The 23,768-nt window shown below is 52.7% G+C and overlaps 2 protein-coding genes and 1 pseudogene across 2 annotated transcripts; 2 read left to right on the top strand and 1 right to left on the bottom strand.

The window, feature by feature from the left end:
- Window positions 1-4,215: 4,215 nt before the first annotated feature.
- Window positions 4,216-10,059, bottom strand: CABP2 (calcium binding protein 2). Its single transcript, XM_006893250.1, has 6 exons — window positions 9,895-10,059; window positions 7,704-7,734; window positions 6,931-7,065; window positions 6,036-6,145; window positions 5,419-5,566; window positions 4,216-4,241 (listed from the first exon to the last, which is right to left on the bottom strand). The coding sequence occupies exons 1-6, from the start codon at window positions 10,057-10,059 to the stop codon at window positions 4,216-4,218; spliced, it is 615 nt and encodes a 204-aa protein (XP_006893312.1).
- A 4,615-nt stretch (window positions 10,060-14,674) lies between these two features.
- Window positions 14,675-14,893, top strand: LOC102845868 (annotated as a pseudogene).
- Window positions 14,894-17,873: 2,980 nt separating this feature from the next.
- LOC102847090 (glutathione S-transferase P-like) lies at window positions 17,874-23,076 on the top strand. Its single transcript, XM_006893404.1, has 7 exons — window positions 17,874-17,880; window positions 19,882-19,917; window positions 20,292-20,398; window positions 20,502-20,589; window positions 21,283-21,386; window positions 21,469-21,576; window positions 22,888-23,076. Exons 1-7 carry the CDS (start codon window positions 17,874-17,876, stop codon window positions 23,074-23,076), a joined length of 639 nt encoding a protein of 212 aa, XP_006893466.1.
- The last annotated feature ends 692 nt before the right edge of the window (window positions 23,077-23,768 follow it).

The raw sequence follows: 23,768 nt of genomic DNA, 5'->3' as shown, positions 1-23,768 counted from the left end.
TATCTCACTGCAATGTCTCAGAGCTTCCCAACCCTTCCCATCAAATGAAGAACATGGCATCAAGCAAGGAGGAAGACTCGTTAGCAACTTGCCACGTGCAGACAGACAGTACAGTGTTTCTGGCTGGAAGCAAGGAGGACTCGAAGCACTTCCTAGTGAAGATCTCAGACTACAGCCTGGATTAAACCTTGACACGATAAAGATCTTCACAAATGGACTGATAGGCAGAATTATGTCAAATGGAGAAAAGAGGACCATTGTCAAGGATTTAATTTGACTTGAACCCACACTTAATGTCTATGGAAGCAATAAGCAGAGTATCAAGTCATAGAGTGCATTGGGCATAACTGCTGCAAAGGACTCTTTAAAATGTTCAGAAGCAAAGCTGCCTCTGCACCGACCCACCTCATGGTGTTTTCAGTGCTTCACATTTTCACTTCTAGGACTAAACTGCCAGGCCTTTATTCCTAGTCTTTCCTGGTCTGGAAGCTCCTTAGAGCCTTACTCAGCATCATAGCCACACGTCTGAGTAAAGTCCAGTCAACTAACCGCTTACGGTTTGCACACTTCACTCAATGAGTCATAACTTCTCCAAATTGAAGGTAGATTTAATTTAAAAAAAATCTGAATTTACAGCTTCTCTTGTAAAATCTAAGGTGCGTCTGATTCAGGCCGTGGTCTTTCCGATCATTTGCTATGCATCTGAGAGCTGGACAGTGAATAAGGACGACAGAAGAATTATTGACGCCTTTGAGCTGTGGTGTTGGAGAAGAGCCCTGAGCACCTCATGGACAGCCAAGAGAATGAACAGATATATCTTGGAGAGGGTGCAGACAGGGTGCTCTTTGGAGGCAAGAAATGATGGGGCTTCACCTTGTGTGCCTTGGGCATTTTGCTAGGAGGGGCTTTTCCTTGGAGAGAGACATGAAGCTGGGAAGGGTGGAGGGTCAAAAAGGAGGGAAGACCCGCCACCAGATGGATTGATGTGATAACTGCTGCAAGGGGCTCTTGTGTGTCAGGAAGTGTGAGGATGGAGCAGAATAGAACCGGGTTCAGATACTTTGTTCATAAAGTCACTGTGAGTTGTACTCAACTTGATGGCACCCAACAACGACAGCTTGGAAAATCAACAGATGATGTAGCTCCAGCCTGTTTCTGACTGGCGTTAGTTAGTGGGAGTAGGGAGGCAGATGCCCCCTTTAGGTAAGGAAAGCAACAAACAAAACAATTCAAAAATCCAAACAAATAGAAACCCAGCAAAACCTAAAATCCTGTTAAAAGAAACCAAATCTAAAGCCCCAAATCCAAACAAACTATCTAGTACATTCTGACTTGCAGTGGCTCTGTAGGATGGAGTGGAACTGGCCATAGAACTTCCATGCTACAATCTTTATGGGAATGGGCTTCTGCCTTTTTCTGATATGGAGCAGCTGGTGGACTTGAACCGCTGGCCTTCCAGTTAGTAGCCAATTGCTTAATCACTACACCACTTGGGCCCTTTGCGAGGAGAGGATGCTGCACCCGTCACAGTCTCTGCTTTCTGCTCTCTTTCTGGCTCTGATTCTGCTTCAGCTGGTGTCTGCTGATGCCCCTGGGCCAGCGTCCTTTTGGGGTGGGAGGATGTAGTTAGTTCTGGGGAAGATGTGGGCATTGCAGGAGGTGACACACACAGTGTGGTCACTTAAGGCCATTCTGCTGTTTCCCCCCCACCTTTACCATGTTAGGGGCAGGTGGGGGAGTCTGACCCTGAGCTGGGATTGGGCTTCACCTGGCACAGAGCCCACACTGCACCCTTCCCCCGAAGAGGAGACAGATGTCTTCCCAGGCAGCGATGCCATCTGTACCAGCCCTGGAGGAAGAGTGGGCTGTGGTCCCGGGGAGGCTGCCGGGTGGGGGACTCAGCTTCACCCCCTAGGGCCGCTGGACGGGCGGCAGAAATCACCTAATTGAGGATTAAGGATTAATTGGGATCTCTGAGGTCGAGTGGTATGGAAGCTGCTGCCGCCAGCCCTGGCACCTCGGTATCCAGGCTCCAGGCTGGACACCGGCCTCCTCCCCTGTCCCAGGCAGCAGCAATGGTGAGGGCCAGATGTGTGTGCCAGGGCCCCCCCGACTTCTTGAGCAGATATGAGAGCTTGACCCCCTCCTCACTGGCAATGGCCATGGAGATTGGCCCCTTGCTGGACAAGTCTGAGGCTTGTCCCTGCCCACTTTGGTTGTCCCCTGACTTTCAAGTCCCGGAGGCCTGGGTTCAATCCCACCTCTGCTTCATCCAGCTTGTGTAACGTGCTGTTTCGTCATCCTTCCAGAGACCTTGGGGGACAGTGGAGGGCTGTTCAACAGGAGGACGATGGGCAGGTGTGGCTAGTTTCTGAGCAGGACAGTAACAGACTGCACATGGGATTTTAGGAAGTATTATCTGGGAGTGTGTGCTGTCAGGAGACAGTGAGAAGGCGGTGAAGCTGTGAGCATGTCATACAGGCCTTCAGTGCCTCCATTTGCAAGGTTATAACATGGGGCTATGCAGCTGTGGGGCCGGACTGGAGTGTGGAGACGTGCCACGGAGTGCTCAGGAAACTCATTGAGTTAAGTACGAAAGAAGGAAGAGAAACGATGAGGGGGTGAGGTTGAGCAGGGCATCATGCTGGAGCTGAATTACTAAAACTAAAGGCCAGGACAGTGCCCTGGAGGCTGGGCAGGAACTCCCCCACTCCCCCCCACTGTCCTCCCATCTTGCTCAGCCATTGACTGGGTGCTTCTGGGAAAGGCCTGGGCTTGTCCCATAGTTGACTGACAGCTGGGGCCCTCAGCTCCCTGCACACCCTTCTGTACAGCACATTCTTTCTCGAAGGTACTTCTCTCTCTGTGTGTACTGTCAAATTGGATCTGACAGGAGGAGATTGTTCTTCTCCAGCAGAGCATCTGGTGGATTCGAATTGTGTCCTTCTAGGATTGCAAGGCAGCTTCTTGCCTCTAGGCCACCAGAGCTCGCCTTGAAGGCACTTCTGAGTGGTGCACCCCCGAGGCTGCTACACAGAGTGAAGGTGATAAAGCGCCTTCTCCACCCTCTAACTTAATAATTGATTTGGCAAGAGCCGCATACTAGATAAGGGGCAGGACACTCAGAGGCCAGCACATACCAGAGCTCTGCGAGACACAGGAGGACCCAGTTTCATCTCTGCCCAAGGGCATTTGTTCTGGGCTGGCTCCAGGATCCAAAGGGGAGGGTAAGGGGGTCTGTGCTCTCACACTCTGGAGTCCAGGAGGATCCAAGAGGGTGTGGCCAGCAGCTCACTCACATGCCCAGCTGCTGAGCTGGGAGACACCTCTGAAGGAAGGCCTGGCCATCTACAGCCGTACCTCAGAGATGTGCAGGCCTGGTCCCAGATCACCACAGTCTAGCAGATACAGCCATCAAGGGAGCCGCAGCAGTTTTCTGGTTTCTCAATGCACATGAAAATGCAACACATGACATTGTAGTCTAATAGATGTGCAATAAGACCAATCCACAGCCGGCAAATAGAGGCTGGCTCATGCCGAGGCTCCATCGGCGTTCCGAGGCTGAAATCTTTACAAGAGGAGATGGCTTGGAGCAGCTGGTGGACTAGAACTGCTGACCTCTTGGTTAGAAGTTTGACATGTTAGGCTCTGTGCCTCCTGCTGCTGCAGCGGGCAACAGCATGATGAGAACTTTGAAACCCTGTGAGAATTACGAGAACATGACACAGAGATATGAAGTGGACATGTGGTGTTGGAAAAACTGCACTGATAGACTTGCTTGACACTGAGTTACCACAAACCTTCGATTTGTAAAAAGCGTGTATTTGCAAAGCAGATGCAATGAGTCAGCCACTGACCATCTATGGAGCAGTTCTGGGCTGGCACCCGTGGGCTACTTGAGTTGGAAATGGCTTGATGGCAATGTGTGGTGGCCCAGGAAGACATCCTCAGGACCTGGATCAAATACTGGGCCTTTGAGGTGAACAGTGAGAGGCAAAAGTCAGCTGCCTGAGTTTGAAGACACTTTATTTCAGGGAGACAGAGACAAGGTAGGGGGCTGTGCTGGTGTGGTGGAGGTGAAGGCAGGGAAAACTGGGGTTGGATTGCGGGTGTCCAAGCCACAGGCTCTGGGCTTCCTGAGCACGTGGAGGCATCAGCTAGCTGTATGTAGTCAGTCCTTTGGTCCTGTCTGCTGCCACCAGCTTTGGTCCAGGCTCAACGAGACATCATTCGTACAAACTCTGTGAGAACAAAGCCAAAGTTTTGATTCTGGCCTTTGGGTCCCACTAGAAGCAAGGCCAATCTGATAGTCTTGTAGGGGAGGGAGTGGAATCAAGGGGAGCACTTTGAGGGAGTCCCCTGAGTCTGTTAGGGAATATGCCTCAGGGCCAGGGAGAGGGGGCTTTGTTTTAGGGGGAAAATGAATCTTGTGATTGAAACTCTTTGCTTTGGCCTCTAGGAAGCTCAGGAGCCACTTGGGATCTACAGGGAATGTATTTCTGTTTGGTTTTTTGTTTGTTTGTTTTTTTAAGCTAAAGAAGCTTTATTAAGGGGGCTCCCAGGTGGGATTCCTTGGTATGCAGAGAGAGACACAGGTAGGGAGACAGACCAGGGAATACCACTAGGTACTAATTTTTCTTGGCTTCCTAGTGTAATGTGATCCTTGTTTTCCTTTTACGGGGATGCAGCATAGTGAAAGGCCTGGTGTCTGGATCAGGCAGCTCAGAGGAAAACCGTGACATTTTGGATGGAAGTGGCTCCACCATTTCCTTTTTTTTTTTTTCATTTCCCCCCCCCACCCATTTCCTTTTGCAGTGTGACTCGACAAGTACCTAAACGTTCTTGATCATGTAATAATGTCTTCTGAAGACAGGCGTGCCTCGTTTTATCATGCCTCACAGGTACTGTGTCTTGTTAGTTCCGTTTACTTTAGTAATTGAAGCTTGTGGCAACTCTGCATGGAGCGAGTCTGTCAGAACCCCTTTTCCAACCAGTGATCATTTCCCAACTTAGTGATGCATGCATAGTTTTTGGTGATTTTCAGAACATTTGCAACTTTTTAATAACGTGCACGCAGTAGTCTACACCATGAACTCACTGCGTTCAGTCAACAGCAACCTTAGAGGACTTAGAGGAACTGCCCCATAGGGTGGCCAAAGTTGCTATCTTAGGGAAGCAGACTGCTACGTCTTTCCTCCGCGGCCCCCTGGGTTTGAATTCATGACCTTTCGGTTAGCATGAGCATCATTGCTTCTCAGACCACAGTATAGTGTAAACATGGCTGCACTGGAAAACAAATTCGTGTGTGACTCTCTTGATTTTGACATTCGAATTCCTGCGGTGGTCAAGTGCGCCTGTGGGACCGAGGGTGCTCGTGGGGAGGGGCGCAGGCATGGGGCCCCGGCGGGTGGGCGGTACCTTCGAAGTCCACCAGGCCGTCCCCATTGAGGTCCATGTCCTGGAGGATCTCGTCCACCTCCCGCTGGCTGAGCCGCTCGCCCAGCAGGACCTTGAGCGCCGCGCGCAGCTCGCCCACGCTGATGCGGCCGTCCCTGTTGGTGTCGAACTGCAGCGGCCAAGGTCAAGGCTGGCGGACATCACGCACCCGCCTAGCCCCGCCCCCACAGCCATGCCCCGCCCCGAGAACACGCCCACAGGCAAACCACGCCCCCACCACTGAGGAACCCCCACCCCTGGCACGCCTCTCAAAGACTCACCTACCCCCTCACCCCACCCATGTAGACATGATGTGCTCCCCAAACGCACACCTCATCCTCTGTACATACACCTAACCCTCCCACATGACTCGCCCCCACAGACACACCCCTCCACCTGTAGACACATCCCCGCTAGCCCCCCACATCCCCGCCCCTCCCCCCACATCCCAGTTTCCCCCACAAGTCTCACCCCCACAGACACACCTCACCCCTTTACACACATCTCCATCTCCCTCTCTACGCTGCCCCCTTGCAGATACGCCCGTCTCCCCACAGACACACCCTCTGCGCCCCTTAACCCCGCAGGCCCAGCAGCACCTCCCGGAAGGCGTCGCGCAGCTCCCGGACCCCGATCATGTCCGCTGTTTCCGCCAGCAGCTTGGGGCCCATCAATTCCACGAAGTCCTCAAAGTCCACCTTCCCGCCACCTGGACGGGTCATCAGAGGCCTGTGGGCCTCACCTGGCCATAGCCCCTCTCCCTGTGCCGCTGGCTGGGCCCTACCTCCCTCTGCACCCTGCAGGTGGGGTCTCTTGTGTCCTCATGGGGGTCACCCCCCAAACAAAGCTCAGATGTGCTTAAAAAAACAAATTCGGATCCACAGCCTTGGAGTGTTGCACTGCTAACCGAAAGGTCAGTGGTTCAAATCCACCAGCTGAGATAAACATGCGCAGTCTCTTATTCTAAAGGTTTACAGCTTTGCAGACCCTCTGAGGGTCACCAAGTCAGACTGACTCCGCGGTGGTGGAGGCTTCACGCAGACTGGGGCTCCGGGCTCCCCGGTCACCACCAGCAGAGCTGCCCCTGTAATGACCTGCAGAACGCACCGCCTCATCCTTCGCCTGTGGAGGGGACTGACTGGTAGATTGGAATCAAAGCCCTCTCGCTTAGCAGCTCAATGGTAACCCACGGGCCACCAGAACCACCGTAGCTTTGAGTAAGTGGCAAGAACACCACTCTCCTGAGACTTTGACCTTGTTTATTTTTAGTGTGTTTCATGAAAGGTTTGGACTTGAACTACTGTTTCTTATCAGGCAAAGCATTCAACCTTCCAGAGCCTCAGTTTCCTCATCTGTCAGATGGAGATAATGGTTCTCACCCATCCCGGAGAGGGATGTGAGAGAACGACCAGGACCTGGGGTGCGAGAATCCCCTCTGGCAGATACCCTGTCCCCTAACTGCCCCGGGAGATAGGGCAGATGGGAGACACTTACTGATTTGCTGTGAGATTTCTATGAGCTCCATCTCCGTGGGCATGTAGCCCAGCGTCCGCATGCAGGCGCCCAGCTCCCGGTAGCCGATGTAGCCGTCCCGGTCCGTGTCGAACTCCTGGAAGGCCGCCTGCAGCTCTGCTGGGCATGGTGGGGTTTGTCCTTCCTATGTGCCCGCAGGTCCTGGCCTGCCCACCTGCCCTTCTCTCCCTGACCCCATCATTCCCTCCTTCTAAGCATCGGCTTCCCTTCAGTACCCCAGGGCCTTGGCACATGTTGTTCCTTTTCTATTCGTTCTTTCAGCAAATATTTAAGGAGCCTCATGGAGGTCACATTCTAGAGCACAAGTCCACCTTCTGTGGCCCTTAGAGTTCCTACTCCGGGAAGCTTCTCTGAATTTGCCCCTTCCAGCCTTTTATTCCCATTCTTCCTTGCACCTGTTTGCAATTAATCTCTGCACTTGTCAGCCAAATCATTGTACCCGACTCAGAGCTAGCATGCTGCGGGCACCGGGCAGGGCCTTTGGGTTGCTCAAATACCAAAGGTCCCCATGAGCCGCTGGGGTTCTGATAGGTGAAGACTATGTCGTTCCTGCCTGCTCTGTCCTGTCTCCACCTTCTTACACTGCGGAGAGGTCCCTGCAGCCCCGTTCTGCTCCCTCTTCCTCCCAGACATTGCTAAGACCCTCTGGCCCCCACCTTGATGGCCCTGTCCTGTGTCACATGCCCCTGTGCCCACCCCTTCTGGGAAGTCTAGCTCCTTCTCTGGCCCGTTACCTTCAATCTCCTCTGGCCGCAACTCCCGGTCCTGAGGGGCACGGAGAGGTTAGGTGTCCCCCCTGCAGACACTTGTGGTTCTTCTTTCTTGCTCCTTGGGTTCCCCCCCAGCACCTCCTTTCTCAGCTTCAGCTTTGCCCTCTATCTGCTGACTGGTCTGGTGTCTCAGGGCATTCAAGCTTGCCCTATGCCCAACCACTCCCCCCGGGTCTCCCCTGCTCCCCACCACTCTTGACCGGAAGGTTGGGCAGAACCTCCGGCCTTGCTGGGCTCATTGTCACTGCGTCCCTCCTAATCTCTGTCCCTGGGGTCCCTGGCACACACCCCACCCCTGGGCATCCCTTGTGGTGCTTCTCTGGGCCTCTCTCCCTAGGTCTCCTCCTATTTGATCTAATTTCTGTCTCTGGGGTCCTCTCTCTCCATTTCTCCACCCTCATCCACCACCAGCCTTGGCGCTGTGGGCCTTTGCCCACTTGGTCCTCTGCCCTTGTCATTGTGAAGGGTGATAGGCCAGTGCAGGGCTGTGGGTGGCCATACATACGAACTGCGTGGCAGCAATGCTGGGCCGCAGGAAGATGCAGGCGGGCCCCACCAGGCCGCTGAACACCGAGTAGCCCTGGATCCCTGAGCCTGGGCCCCGCTCGTCGGGACTGGGGCTGGGGCTGGGGCTGAGATGGGAGCCCCCCGGCAGAGAGCAAGGCTGTTGCCCGAGGTCCTGCAGCAGAGCTGGCCGTGAGCTCGAGGCTGCCCCACCCCACCATCGTCGCTCCTGCCCAGAACATAGAGGGATGGATGGACACTGGCATCAAAGCTGGACAGGCCCATCCCGACTGTTCAGTTGGCAAACCAAGGTCCAGAAAAGGCAAAAGCCTTGGTCAAGGCAACTGAGGAAGCCAGTAGCCAGCAGAGCCCTCTGTCCTACGGGCCAGGACCAGCTGCAGCGAGTAGGGCTGTAGGAAGGCCAGGGTGGCTGACTGGGCAGCTGGGAGCCCAGTGAACTGACTGAGGGGACAGGGGAACCCAAGTGTTCTCTGGGAGCCAAGACTCAGGTGGGTCAGAGTCTGAAGGCTTCTAGTGGGCAACTCCCCTCCATCCTGGGCTGTATATTCCACCTCCAGCCAGCCCTACCCTCACAGAAGACCCCTGCCCCTCCAGTTAACCTCCTTCTGGGGTCCAGCTAGTCTCCTGACCCTGATGTCTCCCCCCTCCCCCACGTCCTCCTACCTTGAGCCCCTGGTGCCTGGGGCGCTTGGCACAATTTCCCATGGACCCCAGCACCAGGCAGGCAGGCGTCCTGGGCAGCGCCTGGCCGGCCTCTCCCACTGAGCTGGGAGGACTCGGGATTTTCCCAGGGTTCATGGGGAAACCTGGGGGCGGGTGGGCAGCAGGCAAGCCCTGGGCAGGGGGGCTTGGGCCCTAATCCGGGATAATCTCTGAGCATCTCTGCTGATGAGGGGGGCCACTTGGGGCCTGCGGCCCCTAGGAAGAAGGCGCAGTTTCCTCACGTTCACCCGTGAGGGTCTTCCAGTTGCCCCTATCCAGCATCCTCCGTTCCCCGCCCTTTACTCCTGATCTCTCTCAATCAGGAGAGGTTTAACATCTTGAGAAGCAGGGCCAGGGCCCGGGAGGAGGAAAGCTAGGCAGCCACTGTGTGCGGAGGAGGCCTGACATGTCTGTCCCCACAGAGCGAAGATGACACTGGGGGCTGGGGACATGGCAGACCCCTCCTCTCACTGTCTGGCCTGCTCCACCCAGCCCAGGAAGGTCCTGCCAACATGCTGGCTTTGCCCCAGACTCTCCCCACCTGGACACCCTGGGCACTCCTGCCTGACTGGACCCCTGTACTGGGCAATCTGGGGGGAGCTGACTGTGGGTGCTGTGAGTGGAGGCAGGGCAGAGGGAGAGACAACTCTTCTTACCTCCCTGGGACCCTCTCTCTTTTAGGCTCCCAGGGAAGTTGTGGGGATAGGGTTTATGCCCTCAGTCCCCTGCAATTAAGGGTGACTCACCTGTCCCCCTTTACCTGCCTACAGGCACCTGTCTGTAGCTACCTACACCTGTCCCCCCTTACCTATTTCCTACACCCTGGGCCCCGCTCACTTGGCCACCTGCACCCCTCTGCCTTTACCTGCCTGTAGCCACTTGTACCCATTCCCTTTACCTATTCTCCTGCACCCTGGGCCCCCTTTACCTGCCCGTAAGCCGCCTGCACCTGGGCCTCTAGCTCTTGGAGAAGAGCGTGTCGTCTGTTGATCTCTGGGCTGTCCAGGGTGCGGCTGGGCCCTGGAATGCCCTCTGAAGGGCTGGGGTCCCCGGTGGGGAGGCTGCTACCAGCTGGGCCCTGAGGCAGGGCCATGGGAACAGGAACTTGGCACCTTCTGCTGGTGGAGGGGCACTGCCCCCCGTCTGGTCTCCTACCTCCTGTGGGAGGGAGCTCAGTGGGCAGTTGTCTGTGTGATCGTGTGACCCCTGTTATTCTCTTCCCTGTCTCCCCTCCATGGGCCATGGGACTCATGCAGGGTCCAGGTCCTTTCTGGTCCCTACTTCCATGACACAGCCCTGCCAGCCTGGTCATCCCCTCCCCGAAAGCCTCGCCCCAGGCCCATGGCCACCCTGCAGTCCTGATATGGGCCTTGCTCCCTGTGGCGCCCCGCCCTTTCGGAGCTTCTTCCCTCCCTCCCTCCGTTTCTGCCTCCCTCCAGACTTCTTGTGAACCTCTGTATTTGCAGACCCGTGGCCCCTGCACCCCCAGTATCCCTGGACCTCTGTGGTCCGTCTTCCCGTGCCTGTACCTGTCTTGTTCAGGGGTGCCTGTGTGTTGACTGTAGCTGCCCCTCGGATCTCTGCCCAGCAGTCTCTGTGTGGGCCTCTAACCCACTCATGCCCTCTCTGCTGCCCTCAGACTTTTCCTCACTGCTGTCTGTCCATCTTCGCTCTGCCTAGCCCCCTACCCACCATCCCTGAGATTACAGGCCTCCCTCTCTTCCCCTCTGTGTTTCCAGAGTCCCAGGACACCTCTGTAGGTCACACTTCCCCTCCTGTCTGCACTCCCACCAGGGTCCCACTGACCTCCAGCCTCCTACTTCTCAGACAGAAAGGGTGGGGGTGGGCCAGACAGCTCCCCTCACCCTGTGTCCCCTCCATGGCCCTGCCCACTCACCGCCAGCCACCTGCTCCTCACCTCTGAGAATGAGGTCAGCTGTCCTGCTCCCGCCTCACTCCAAGCCCCTCATGATTTATTCACCTGCCCCCCACACTGGCCTTTGTCCCAGGGAACCAGATCCCGCCAGACACCTGCCACCTGAGCTGGTGGCTCTGGCCGCTCTCAGCCACTCGACCATCCATTCAGGCACTTTCTCTGAGAAGTCCCCAAGGGCCAGCCTGGAGGGGCCAGCTCTCAGCCACAGCCAACTGGGGAAAGGGCCACCAGGGAGCCACCAAGGCCTGGGAGCCGTCAGTCCACGCTTGAGGAAGCCTGGGGGTGGGAAGAGAAAGTCGGGGTGAGGCAGCCTGTGGGTGGTCTGAGTGAGCGAGCTCTGAGGACCTTTCAGGTCAGTGTGAACCAGTGTCCTGAGTGCTCATGTGTCCCGCAGCCATGTTGCAGACCAAGGGTCCCAAAGAATAGAATAAATTTATAATAAAGAGACAAACAGCCAGGAATGATATAGAACAGAGAGTGTAAAACAGGGGGCCAACAGTTCCCATGACTGAAGGCCCCGAGCCAACGCTTCTCTGAGTCTTTATATAGAAAAACAAGGAAGTACAAAACAAAGGATAATGGTGAAATCTTTTACAGATAAGGCCAAGTTCCTCTTTATGTTAATCTCAAGAGGGAGGGATTCATTTGATAAAAACTAAGAACAATGTTGACTCCTAGGGAACGCCCTAGTGTCACAAGGTGACCTTCAGCTTGTATTAAGCCTCCCTCATTTCCCGATACAGCATTTGGTCTACTATTATTAAATTTGATATTCGGCTTCCCTCACAGCCATGTTGGTGGAGGCCCTCAGGGGGAGCCACTGAGGGGGTGTCATATGCCCTTGAGTCAGTTCTGGCACCAGTGACCCCATGTGACAGAGCAGAACCCCCTATAGGGCTTTTGAGGCCATGATCTTGACAGAAGCAGTCAGCCCTTCCTACTGAGGTACAAACACTGACTTTCCAGAACAGCCAAGTGATTAACCACGGTGCCACCAGGGCCTGTTGGAGGAGATACAGGTGAGGAAAACTTCAGAGGGTCCGAGTCTTCAGCCAGTGTGGGCTGAGCATCTGTGGTCGTGTTGTTGTTGTTGTGAGGTGCCATCGAGTCAAGTACAGCTGACAGGAGCCCCAGACACAGCAGATCTGAGCCCTGCCCCGTCCTGTGCCGGCCTCGTCCTCTCTGACACACTTGAGACCACTGCAGCAGTCGCTGTGTCGGTCATCTGGTTGAGGGTCTTCCTAGGTGCCGAGAACCCTCTTGCCTCCAAGGTCCTGCCTCTCGGGTTGCCCACCTCGTGGCAGATGCATCTTCAGCCGACTCAGAGGTGGAATGGATGGATGTGTGCATCGGGTGCACCTACAGGAAGGAGAGCAGAGCGCCCTGTGGCTGGAGTGGGGCGGGGTGTGTGGGCACGACGAAGTGGGGGGGGCGGAGGAGAGAGTGGGAGCTGGGAAGTGAAGAGAAAGGGGTAACACTCTTCCGAAGGAGCAGCCCCAAAGTGGCTCTGGCTCTAAGGGGCTGAAGGAAGACCAGTGTTGGGAGGTAAATTGTCATCAGCCAGGTGGCCCGTGGAGAAGAGGGCTCACTGGTGGAGGCGGGGCCTCCAGGACCACACCCTTCAGACTTCTATGTCCTGGGTCACATCTCCCGGAGACCAGGGTGCCCCAGAAGCACCCTTATAACATAAACAACAATTCTTCACTTTTCACCGAGAGACAGTGTCTGTACTGTAGACCTGGGTTTCACCATGAACTTACCATGCGATCCTAGAGGTGCTTCACCTCTCTAAGCCTCAGTTTCCTCGTCTGGAAAATGGAGGTTGACTTAGTATCTACCTCATGGTGTCATTGGATTAAATGGTAGAGGACATAACAGATCCCTGGCACACAGGAAAGTCTCAACAAGTGGGGGATGCATAGAAGAGGGATGGAGCCGTGTCCAAACAGCCACTCAAGAAGTCACCAGGACTGTAATTGATCAGATAGAATGCTTTCATCCAGGTAGCAAAGGTTTGTGTCTAGATGAGAAAGAACTGGTTTGGAAATTTCTCTTGGCTCAATGGCCAGCATCCTAGAGTATGCAGATAATTCCCTTGACTGGTGCAGCCTGAATAAGTCAAGCTGGTGTTCCAAGCCAGTGCCCCAGGCGGGTGAGTCAGCAGTGAGTGCTGGGGCGGGGGGAGGGGGCAGATGGATGGACGGATGGATGGATGGATAGATGAATATGTAGGTGGGTGAACAGATGGCTGGTTTAATGGATGGGTGGATCATTTGATTGACTGGTTTTGAATGGTTGCAAGGATGCCTGATTGAGCAGATGGAAGGACAGACAGGTGGAGGGGTGAAAGGATGAATACGTAAATGCTTAGTTGGGTGAGTAGATAGGAAATTGAATGAAGAGTAGACAGGTTGATACTTGCAAGAAGAGGATGCTTGGTAGAAAAACAAGCAGACAATTCAATGCTTAATGATTGGGTAGATGAAGTATTATTATACAGAGAGATGGTTGGATGGGTAGATAAAGGGATGAATGAGCAGATAGATCAAAGAATGACTGAGTGGTCAGGAAGATAGATGGACTGACAGACAGATGAATGATTGGGTAGATAGATGGACAGTTGGATGGATAGGTGTATAAGTGGCTTGGCTTGTGGCCCGAGATGTTTGATGTTTAATGTTTGACTTTTATATGGACCCTTGAGTGGAGGAATGAGTGGCTAGATTGAAGGACGACTGGTGAAAATCTTAGCTTTGTTAATTGAGTAAGCTATGAGGACCATGGGAGAAGGATGGGCAGCCTCCTCCCATGCGATTAACTGCCTCTGAAAACCTGCTGGAGGGTCAGCTATGGGTCAGTTCTGACTTGATGGTACTCAACACAACATGAGCACCATTAAAGTACACACCATATCCTCGTCCTCCTTCTTCTCCTCCTCCTCCTCCTTTTTTTAAAAAAGACTGTAGTCTTCAGCATGGATTGAAGATCAATATTAAGAAAACAAAAATTCTCACCAGTAGGCCAATTGGCAGCACCATGATGGATGGAAAAGAGGTTGTTAACAATTACAACTTGCCTGACTCCACAATCAATACTCTTGGCACCAGCAGTCAGGAAATCAAAACACAAATTTCATTAGGTAAGTATGCTGTCAAGGACCTTTTGAGGGTACTGAGAAGCAACAATGTCAATCTAGAGACTAAGGTGCGCCTGATTCAGGCCATGGTCTTCACAGTTACTCGCTATGCATCAGAGAGCTGGGCAATGATGAAGGATGACAGAAGAAGAATCAATGCCTTTGAGCTGTGGTGCTGGAGAAGATCTTGACCATACCATGCACTTCCAAAAAAGACAAACAGGTCTGTCTTGGAAAAGGGTGAAACCAAATTTCTACTTGGAGGCAAGGATTTTGAAGCTCTGTCTCACATACTTTGGGTATGTAGCCAGGAAGGATCGATCCTTGGAGAAGGACAGACCTCCTATTCAGAAGGGTGTAGGGACAGCTTAGGAGAGGAAGACCCTGGATGAGATGGATTGATAGAGTAGCTAGGCAATGGGAATAAGTGTGACAGAGTCAGTGAGACTGGCTCAGGACAGGCCAGGCTTCAGAGCTTTTGTACTTAGGGTGTCTATGAGTCGCAGGCAACTAGACAGTACGTAACAGCAACAACAACAGTCCTTAAGTGAAATTGAATTCTTAAACATTTCCAGGCCCGCCTTTTCCGCCCTGAGCCCGGAAGGGTGATGTGGCTGGGGCTTCGCCGGCCTCACTATGTCTGCCATTTTCAACTTTCAGAGTCTTTTGACTGTAATATTGCTGCTTATATGTACCTGTGCTTATATCCGATCCTTGACACCCAGCGTCCTGGACAGGAATAAAACTGGACTATTGGGTATCTTTTGGAAGTGTGCCAGAATTGGTGAACGGAAGAGTCCTTATGTTGCTGTATGCTGTGTAGTGATGGCCTTCAGCATCCTGTTCATACAGTAGCTTGGAAAAATGCCAGGATTTAATTGCCTTCAGATTTCAACATGGGGGAAAAAAGGACTTATCTGCAAAGAATAATGAACAGAATGGTTACATTTTATGTCTGAATATTAAGTGAAATACATTTCTAGCTCCTGTTCTCCTTTTTCATGTTATTGGACCAATGTTCTATATAAATATCTAATTAAGAGGTGATCATTTAATACCCAAATGTGTCTGTAATTATCAATATCCGTACTGTCACTACAATGTGACAGTCTGCAAGCATCATTCTGTTGTGTCAGATACCAGTTTTAGTGAGGTATTTCTAAGACATAAGTAGAAAATAGAATTGATAAATTACTCAAGTTCCTTTCACCGTGATCTGGAAATGATAAATCTTTATACCATGAAACATTTTCTGGACTAGCTTTTTTATTGGGGAAAAAATGGTTCCATGTGTGTTGGTAAGGATTGTAGTCATATTTACAATGCTTGCTTTTCCACTCACTGTACTATTTTGAGTGCATGTAACCAAATACCTCTACTCTTAGCAAACTCTAGTTTATTACAGGGATTTAATTTTTTATTTTATTTAAAATAAGACTATGCAGTTCTTACAAGTATTATTGCAGCAATGTACATATTTAACTACATATTTAGATTAACTAACTATCCTTTGAAACATCCGGTCAAATACAAATAAAATCTAAAATATAAAAAAAAAACATTTCCAGCATGATTCAGAGATATAAAAATGTGACTTTTATATCTTACCCATTTCAATGTCTCTCATGGTGTCTGAGAAGCTTTGATGGTCTAGTGGTAAGAAGCTGCACTGCAATCCCAAAGGCATGCTGTTTGAATCCACCAGATACTCTATGGGAGAAAGATCAGAAGTCCCCCCTCTGAAAACCTACTGGAGGGCTAGCTATAGTTCACTTCTTTTTTTTTTTAAATTTTTATTTTTATTGTCCGTGTACCGTCAAATCAGATCTGACTGGTACAGGAGGGAAATTTTCCCTCCTTCTCCGGCAGAGCATCTGGTGGATTTGAAGCGTGTACCTCTGGGATTGCAGTACAACTAACTCGACAGCAAACAACAACAGCATGGTGTCTGGGAGCTCTGGTGGCCTAGTGGAGCTGTGTCACCAACTCAAAGGTAGGCAGTTTGAATCCACTGACTGCTCTGTGAGAGAAAGCTGGACAATCTCCTCATGTACTTTGCAGCCTCTAAAGAGCCACTGAAGGCCCAGCTATGAGTTGGTTCGGACGTGGTAGTGCGATGCATGCTGTCTGGCCCAGTCATGCTTGATGAACACTAATCAATGCCCTGTGTCCCTCACCTCTGGCCTGTGATTCCTTGAACAGCAAAGATCAGAGTTCTTCACTCTGTTTTCTACAAGCTGAACTCAACATTCAGCACTGTTAATCCCAGGGAAATACAACTTCACACACAGACGGAAGAAAAAAAAAACGATCATACAATGACTTGTGAAAATGCAAGGAACTTGGACCCTTACACATTTTTGCTGAGAATGTAAAATGGGTGTAACTGCTTTGGAAACAGCTAAGGGTATTATCTGACCTGGGAACTCACAGGTCGACACAGACGCTTGTATGTGAATGTTCACAACAGCATTACTCATAGTCACCAAGAAGTGGAAGTGAGCCACATTCTACCACCCACTAAACAGAGAAATGAGGTGCAGTGTATCTATCCACTCAGTGCAACAGTATTCAGCTTTGAGAACTGAAATTGTGTTACACGCTATCCTATGGATAAGCCTCAGAACCCATTGTGTCAGTCACAAAAGGCCCGGTATTGTGTAATTCCATTTATCCGAAATGTTCAGAACAGGCAAATCCAAAAAGACAGAAAGCAGATTAGCAGTTGCCAGGGGCTGGGGTTTCTTTTTGAGGTGATGACATGGAATTAGTGGTGACGGTTGTATAACCCGTGAATATACTAAAACCCACAGAGTTGTATACTTGACAAGGGCGATCTTTCCGCTCCATGAATTCTCTTTCAATAAAGCAGCAAATGCATGTGCAGGGGCTACGAGGACTGGAGGTTGTAGATGGACAAAGGGACACGCTTGACCTGTTGGGCTGAGACATCATCAATCTGGGTCCCAGAGGAGAGTGGTGCAGAGCTGACTGGGGTCTGTGTATACAGAAGACCACGGATGAAGAAAAGTGGGCAGGCTCAGCCCAGCACCACCACACAGTCCAGGGGGGACAGCCAGCTCAGAAGCCACAGAGACTGGCTAGAGGGAGTCGGTGGGCAGGTGACTGGCCAGATGACAGGAGCAGATCTCCCAGTGGCTCGAGTTCCAGATACTTCTAAACAAAGGGAGTGGCTGTGGAGCTCTGGGTAACAATGTGGGCCCTGACCCTTGATGTCCACCTCTGTGTAATGGGAACAGAGGTGCCACCCTCCTGCCCTCCTCCCCTGCTCCCTGGGAGATGAGATCACTTATAGGAAAGCTCTCTGTAAGCTGCTAACAGCTGGGCAGCTGTTCCTTCAGCTGTTGAGTCAGGGATGATAGATAATCCAGCCAGGGCACAGGCTCACTGCAGATTCCACCTCTGGGATCTTTGCTATATTGTGCTGCTAAACTTGAATGCAGCACCTCTCCTCTGGTTCAAACACATGAGCAGGTCCATGGAAGAGAGGCAACCTCATCTTGTGATATTCACAGCCTCCTGAAAGCCCGCTGGAGTGTGGATGCTCACTCGATGATGATGAGTTTGAGTTGAGTGGGGATGGACGGTGGTCCTGTTCCTCTTTCTCAGCTGGGTGTCCAGGGAGCTACACTGAGCTCCTGTGAGACGGGCCTCCAGGAGGAGAATGGGCTGCAGGGCCAGACAGGGCTGCTGGGAAGAGGGCGCTGGGCTCAGGCTGGGAGGACACAGCCCTCTGGGGTCTAGGACGCTCTGCCTCTTCCTGTCTCTCTGTCTTCCCAGCCACCCACATCCCACCACTTGGAGGGCATGGGATATGGAGGGTATGGAGTGCCCTGGTGGCACTGTAGACTAAGCATTGAGCTGCTATCCAAAAGGTTGGCAGTTCAAACCCACCAGCTGTTCCACAGGAGAAAGATGTGACTTTTAGCATTAAAAATCCCATGAGGCAGTTCTGCTCTGTCCTAACTGGCTTGGCAGCAGTGGGCTTGATTTTTGGTTTGAAGGTTTAGTCAAAGAAAGAGTTTGTAAAGACACTGCAGAGGAAGGCATGGGGTGCGAGATCCTGGAACCAGGCTGACCTGGGCTTAAATACTGACTTTGCTGCTTACTAGCTGTGTGACATTAGGCAAGTCACCGAGCCTCTCTGTGCTTCAATTCCCTCATCTCAGATGATGTATTTGCTTTCCACAATCAGCTCTTGATACCAGCAGTCAGGAAATGAAAATCTGCTGTCAGGGATCTTTCCAAAGTGCTAATGAGCAATGGTGTCAGTCTAGGGACTAAGGTGCATCCGTTCCAGGCCTTGGTGTTTGTGATTACTTGCTGTGCATCAGAGAGCTGGACAATGACTAAGGTGACAGAAGAAGAATTGATACTTTTGAGTTGTGGTGCTGGAGGAGAATATTGAACATACCGTAGACTGCCAAGAGAATAAACAGGGCTTGGAAAGGGTGAAACCAAGTTTCTCCTTAGAGGCTAGGAATTTGAAGCTCCATCTCACATACTTTGGACATGTGGCAGGAGGGACCTTGGAGAAGGACATCATTCTTGGAAGGGTGGAGGGACAGTGCGGGAGAGGAAGAACTCGGATGGGATGGATTGATTTGACACCGTAACTGAGGTAAAGGGGGAGTATGTTGGAGTCAGTGAGGATGGTTAGTGGGGATAGGACAAGGTTCAGAGCTATTGTATATAGGATCACAGTGAGTCACAGGAGACTCCATGGCTTGTAACATTACTGTCATGGGGCAAGACTATAAATGAACATGTCTGTTTATAGATATTGTATTCATTGAGCTGTGGTGCTGGAGAAGAGTATTGACTGTACTATGGACTGCCAAGAAAACAAACAGATTCATCCTGGAGAGGGTTAAACGAAGCTACTCCTTGGAGGCAAGGATTCTGAGGCTTCGTCTGGGCTTTGGGCATGTTGCAAGGAGGGACAGGTCCTTGGAGAGGGACATGATGCTTGGAAGGGTGGAGGGGCGGCACAAGAGGGGAAGACCCTCTATGAGATGGATTGATTTAGTGACTGGGGTAATCAGGATGGGTGTGTCAGAGGCAGTGGGATTGGCACAGGACAGAGCAGGGTTTAGGGCTGTTATACATAGGGTCTCTATGAGTCGCAAACGACTCGATGGCACATAACAACAACAACAACAACATTCATTCATTCAACGAGCATTTCATGAGCTCCTGTAATGTGCCCAGAGGAGCTTAGGGGGGTTAAGGAAGTGTGCTGCCAAGACAAAGACATGTGGTTCGAATCCACCAGCTGCTCTGAGAAAGATGGACGTCTCTTCCCCGGTGATTAACCTTCCAGAGGGTCGACTAAGAGTCCATTCAGACTCGACAGTGCACAGCACAATGTGCCAGAAGCACTGGTGGCGCTGTGGCTAAGGCATTCAACTACTGTCTCAAAGGCAGCTTTTGAACCCACCGGTTGCTCTGGAGGAAGCTGTGGCAGTCTGCTTCTCCAAAGTTTCACCTCCCAGAAACACCTGTGGGGAGCACTTCTCTGTCCTCCAGTGCAGTGGGCAGGGTTTCACGGGGCCTGGGCGTTTGGGGGTGGGGTGGGTGTGAGTGCTTTTTGTAAAGCCACTGCCCAGGCCACCTTTACCCTGGCACTCTGTCCACACCAGGTTCAGCGCCTCCGGGTGGGGGTGTGGCAGAGCGGTAAATATAAGGGCCGCTCCTCCCCACTTCCTTGTGCACTTGAACTTCACCTCCTGCCAGTGAGTAGAGCCCGGGCTTGGTGGGCTGGGGCCTGGGGTTGGTGCAGCCCCGGGAGGCTCCTCCACGCTGTCTGTCTTCTCTCCTAGTGCCGCCCTACACCATCGTCTACTTCCCTGTCCGAGGTGCGCAACCCACGGTTCCCCCAGACGAGGAGGGGAGAGGACAGGGCTCCGCAGGGGCGGGGCCGGAACCTGCTAGGAGCCTGGATGGACTCTGTTCCTCTGTCCCTCCCTCTCCTCCCCCACCCCTCCCCCGACTGTAGAGCTGGGCCCCCCTGGCCCAGATGACTATGAGGGGAGACAGTGTTGGGGGCTGCAGCCCAGAGACACTTCACTCACCTAGGGGAGCCCACTGGACCCTTTGTCCCAGCATATGAAGGAACTGATTCCCCTGGTTCCTGTCCTGAGTGAGGGCTGAGTGTCTGGTCCCTCCCCGTGCGCTGTGCGATGGGACCCCCACTCCCACCCCCATCACCACTCCACCTCGTATTCTCCAGGGCGCTGCGAGGCCATGCGCATGCTGCTGGCTGACCAGGGCCAGAGCTGGAAGGAGGAGGTGGTCACCAAGGAGACTTGGCTGCAGGGCCCGCTCAAGGCGTCCTGTGTGAGTGCCCCTCGCAGAGGGGGGGGGACAGGGCGGGGTCTGAGGGGCTTCCTCTGGGAGGAGCAGCTGAGCTCAGTGCCCCTCATTCAGCCTGTCTCCCCAGCTTTATGGGCAGCTCCCCAAGTTCCAGGACGGAGACCTCACCCTGTACCAATCCAACGCCATCCTGCGCCACCTGGGCCGCTCCCTTGGTGAGTGCCCGGTGGGCAGGGTGGCGGAGGTGCAGACAGTCATCTGGTCAGGTGTGGGGGGCGGCAGGCGGGTGGTGGCACAGGACGGGCCTCTGCCTGTCAGTGTCTGGTGAGTTCGCTGGGTCAGTTTCCTGGGTGGTAATGTGCAGGCAGCCCTGGGGTGCTGGTGGGGGGCCAAGGCTTCATGGGGACTGCCCTTCCTGCTCCTACTTCCTTAAGCCAGTTGGGTCCCCAGGTGACAGGAGTGTCACGCAGGGCAGCAGTTGGCACTTCTATAGCCAATTTGGAGATTCCAGAAAAGCCCAGAATCCCCAGAGTGGTAACCAGAAAAAGAGGGCGCAGAGGGAGGCAACCCCGCTCTGCAGTTTCCTGAGTGAAGAATCTCTGGCTTCCACCTGGGGTCTCCTCTCCATACACGTTGTCCTGCCCTCGACCCCAACATGCCCGTCTGCCTGCTCAGGTCTGCCCAGCTCCCACAGCAGCCTCTAGGCCTGGGAGTTACCATCCAGAGGCTTGCTCCAACCTAGGCTAGGGTATTCCCTTGACCTGCAGACCCCTGACCTGCTGGAGGGGTCTCCCTAAAGCCAGTGCCCAGCCAGGGTCCTGGTGCCCTGTTGAGGCCCAAGTTTGGGGGCACAGGAGAAGCAGGGGGCCGGCTGACAGCACTTGAGCCCAGAGCTTGGTCGTCACCAGGGTTGTACGGCCGTGACACACGGGCAGCGGCGCTGGTGGACATGGTCAACGATGGCGTGGAGGATCTGCGCAAGCGCTGTGGCCACCTCATCCACCACAACTATGTGAGCGGATAGTGGGGTGTGCTGGGCGGTGGCTGGGCAGCCCACCCAGACGGCTGGACCCAGCTGGTGTCACTGTCCGCAGGAGGAGGGCAAGGTCCAGTACGCACAGGAGCTGCCCGGCCACTTGAAGCCCTTTGAGGTCCTGCTAGCCCAGAACCAGGGTGGCCAGGCCTTCATCGTGGGTGACCAGGTGAGCTCGGCCAGCCTGCCCGCACCTTGCCAGGCCCCTTCTTACTTACTTTAGTTTTTTATTTAAAAAGTACTTATTTATTCTGAGAACGTACACAGCAAAACAGCCCCATTTCAAGTGTCGGCGTGCCCAGGTCAGTGGCACTGGTCATGTTCTTCCAGTCCTGGTTGCATCCTCAAGCTCCTTTTCTGAGTTGCCTCTCCCTTGTGACCTGGCACCAGCCTGCCCACTGCCCTCTAAGGTTCCTGTTGAGTTTTTTGAGTTGCTGTTGTCAGTTCAATCTTATATAAAACCCAACTGCCCTCAAGTAGATTCCCACCCAGAGCATCCAAGCACGTGGCCCCGTAGGACAAGGATGAGCTTTCCACAGGCCTCCAGATGCTGTGATCTTTTTTTTTCTTTTAAATTAATTTTAATGAACGTTTACAGAGACTTAGGGTTTCCATTCATTCATTATTGCAGGCAGTATTAATATTTTTTAATTACTTTTAATGAACATTTACAGAGATTTTTTTATTTCCATTCATTCATTGTTGCACTGTTCTCCCTGCCTATGCCCCTCCCCCAGTTCATTCCTCTCTTTGAAGAAAAATTCCTTCATTGGTATACAATCCCCATCCCCATCCCCCCACCCCAGCCCCGAACACACTCCACTAGGCAACCTTCATTCTGGACTCTTGTGATAACCTTGATAATACCCTAACATACATCACTTTTAAACTGTTTTCTCACTCATCTGTTTCAATGCAGTATACATAATTTATCCAGTTTTTCTCAGTCTTACCCCAACCCTGATGTCAGTCCCATTCTACCCCAGTGGCACTATGCTGTATTTGTCTTTTTGTGACTGAGATATTTAACTCAGCATAATGTCCTCCAGGGTCACCCATTTTGAATAATATTTCATGAGCTCCTTGTTTTTCAATGCAGCATAGTATTCCATTGTGTGAATATACCACAGCTTCTCTATGCATTCGTTTGTTGATGGGCACTTGGGTTGTTTCCAACTCCTTGCTATTGTGAACAAAGTCATGATAAACATGGGTGTGAATAGACGCTGTGATCTTTACAGAAGCTGACTGTCATGTTGCTTCTGCAGAGCTGCTGGTGGGTTCTGAACCTGCAACCTTTCAGTGAGCTGCTTAAGCACTGCACAAACAGGGATCGATCCTCTTTGATCCCATACAGATGCACGAGTGGACCCATTTCTCAGAAGGATAAACTGATTCCACAGCAGATGCTTGCCTTGCTCAGTGGAGCAGCCCCTGCTCTTCCTCACCAGTTAACATCCCCTCACACCTCTGTCCTCAGATCTCCTTCGCCGATTACAACCTGCTGGACTTCCTCCTGGCCCACCAGGTGCTGATCCCTGGCTGCCTGGACACCCTTCCCCTGCTCTCAGCCTACGTGGCGAGGCTCACAGCACGGCCCAAGCTCAAGGCTTTCCTGGCCTCCTCCGAGCACATGAACCGCCCCGCCTTTGGAGGTCGGAAGATCTGAGATCTCAGAGCCTCCATCTGGGAGGGGCTGTGCAGGGGATCAATAAAACTGTGAGAGGAAAGCTGTGCTGTGATCACTGGGAACCTTGCCCCTCCCCAGGGGAAGCTCACAGTCTCTGACCCAAGAACTCAGAACCCAGGAAGGAGGTCTGGCTCCAAACCTCGGGTCAGCCCACTGGAGGAGTGGGCTTCCGGGGGTTATTCCAGCTTAAGAGGTGCCGAGAGACGACCTGACCACCCCTATAAGTTGCTGGGTGCAGCTTCTGGTACAGGCATCCCCCACACTTATCCAACTGATGCAGACACGCTTGAGGGCTATACACGTGGGCATTCACACTCACGTCCCTGCTGCCCGTTCCCATGTGTTACCCATGTTCACAGACACACCCCACGGGGTTGTAAGTCCTGGAGTCCTTGATTACCTGATGCTCAGACCAGCTCCACAAAGCCTTGGTTCACCCCGGCATCCCTGGGGGCTCCACTCAGACCACCAAAGGCTCCGCAGGTTCTCATCTGCCTCTTCCCCACAGTCCAAGGTCCTTCTTCTCCTTCCTGAATGGCTCCAAGTGTACCCGTACCTGCCTGGTACCTCAGACCCTCACAGGTAAACCTCTTCTGGGCTGTCTGCTGCCATGGGGGCAAACTCCACACTCTGTAGGCCTGCCAGGCTGTCTCTAATACTAACTCCTGTTC

Source organism: Elephantulus edwardii, unplaced genomic scaffold, assembly GCF_000299155.1.
Source record: "Elephantulus edwardii isolate Elephantulus edwardi_28Jun2011 unplaced genomic scaffold, EleEdw1.0 scaffold00126, whole genome shotgun sequence".
Taxonomy (NCBI): Eukaryota; Metazoa; Chordata; class Mammalia; order Macroscelidea; family Macroscelididae; genus Elephantulus; species Elephantulus edwardii.
This window is presented reverse-complemented; position numbering and strand designations above follow the sequence as displayed.

Excerpts from the sequence above, each read along its gene's own strand:
- CABP2 (XM_006893250.1), bottom strand. The coding sequence starts at position 10,059 with ATGGCCCTGCCTCAGGGCCCAGCTGGTAGCAGCCTCCCCACCGGGGAC. Across the intron at positions 6,146-6,930 it reads AGAAATCTCACAGCAAATCA|GTGGCGGGAAGGTGGACTTT; the intron begins GTAAGTGTCTCC and ends TGACCCGTCCAG. Across the intron at positions 5,567-6,035 it reads TGCGCGACGCCTTCCGGGAG|TTCGACACCAACAGGGACGG; the intron begins GTGCTGCTGGGC and ends TGGCCGCTGCAG.
- LOC102847090 (XM_006893404.1), top strand. Across the intron at positions 19,918-20,291 it reads CGTCTACTTCCCTGTCCGAG|GGCGCTGCGAGGCCATGCGC; the intron begins GTGCGCAACCCA and ends CGTATTCTCCAG. Across the intron at positions 21,387-21,468 it reads ACCTCATCCACCACAACTAT|GAGGAGGGCAAGGTCCAGTA; the intron begins GTGAGCGGATAG and ends CACTGTCCGCAG.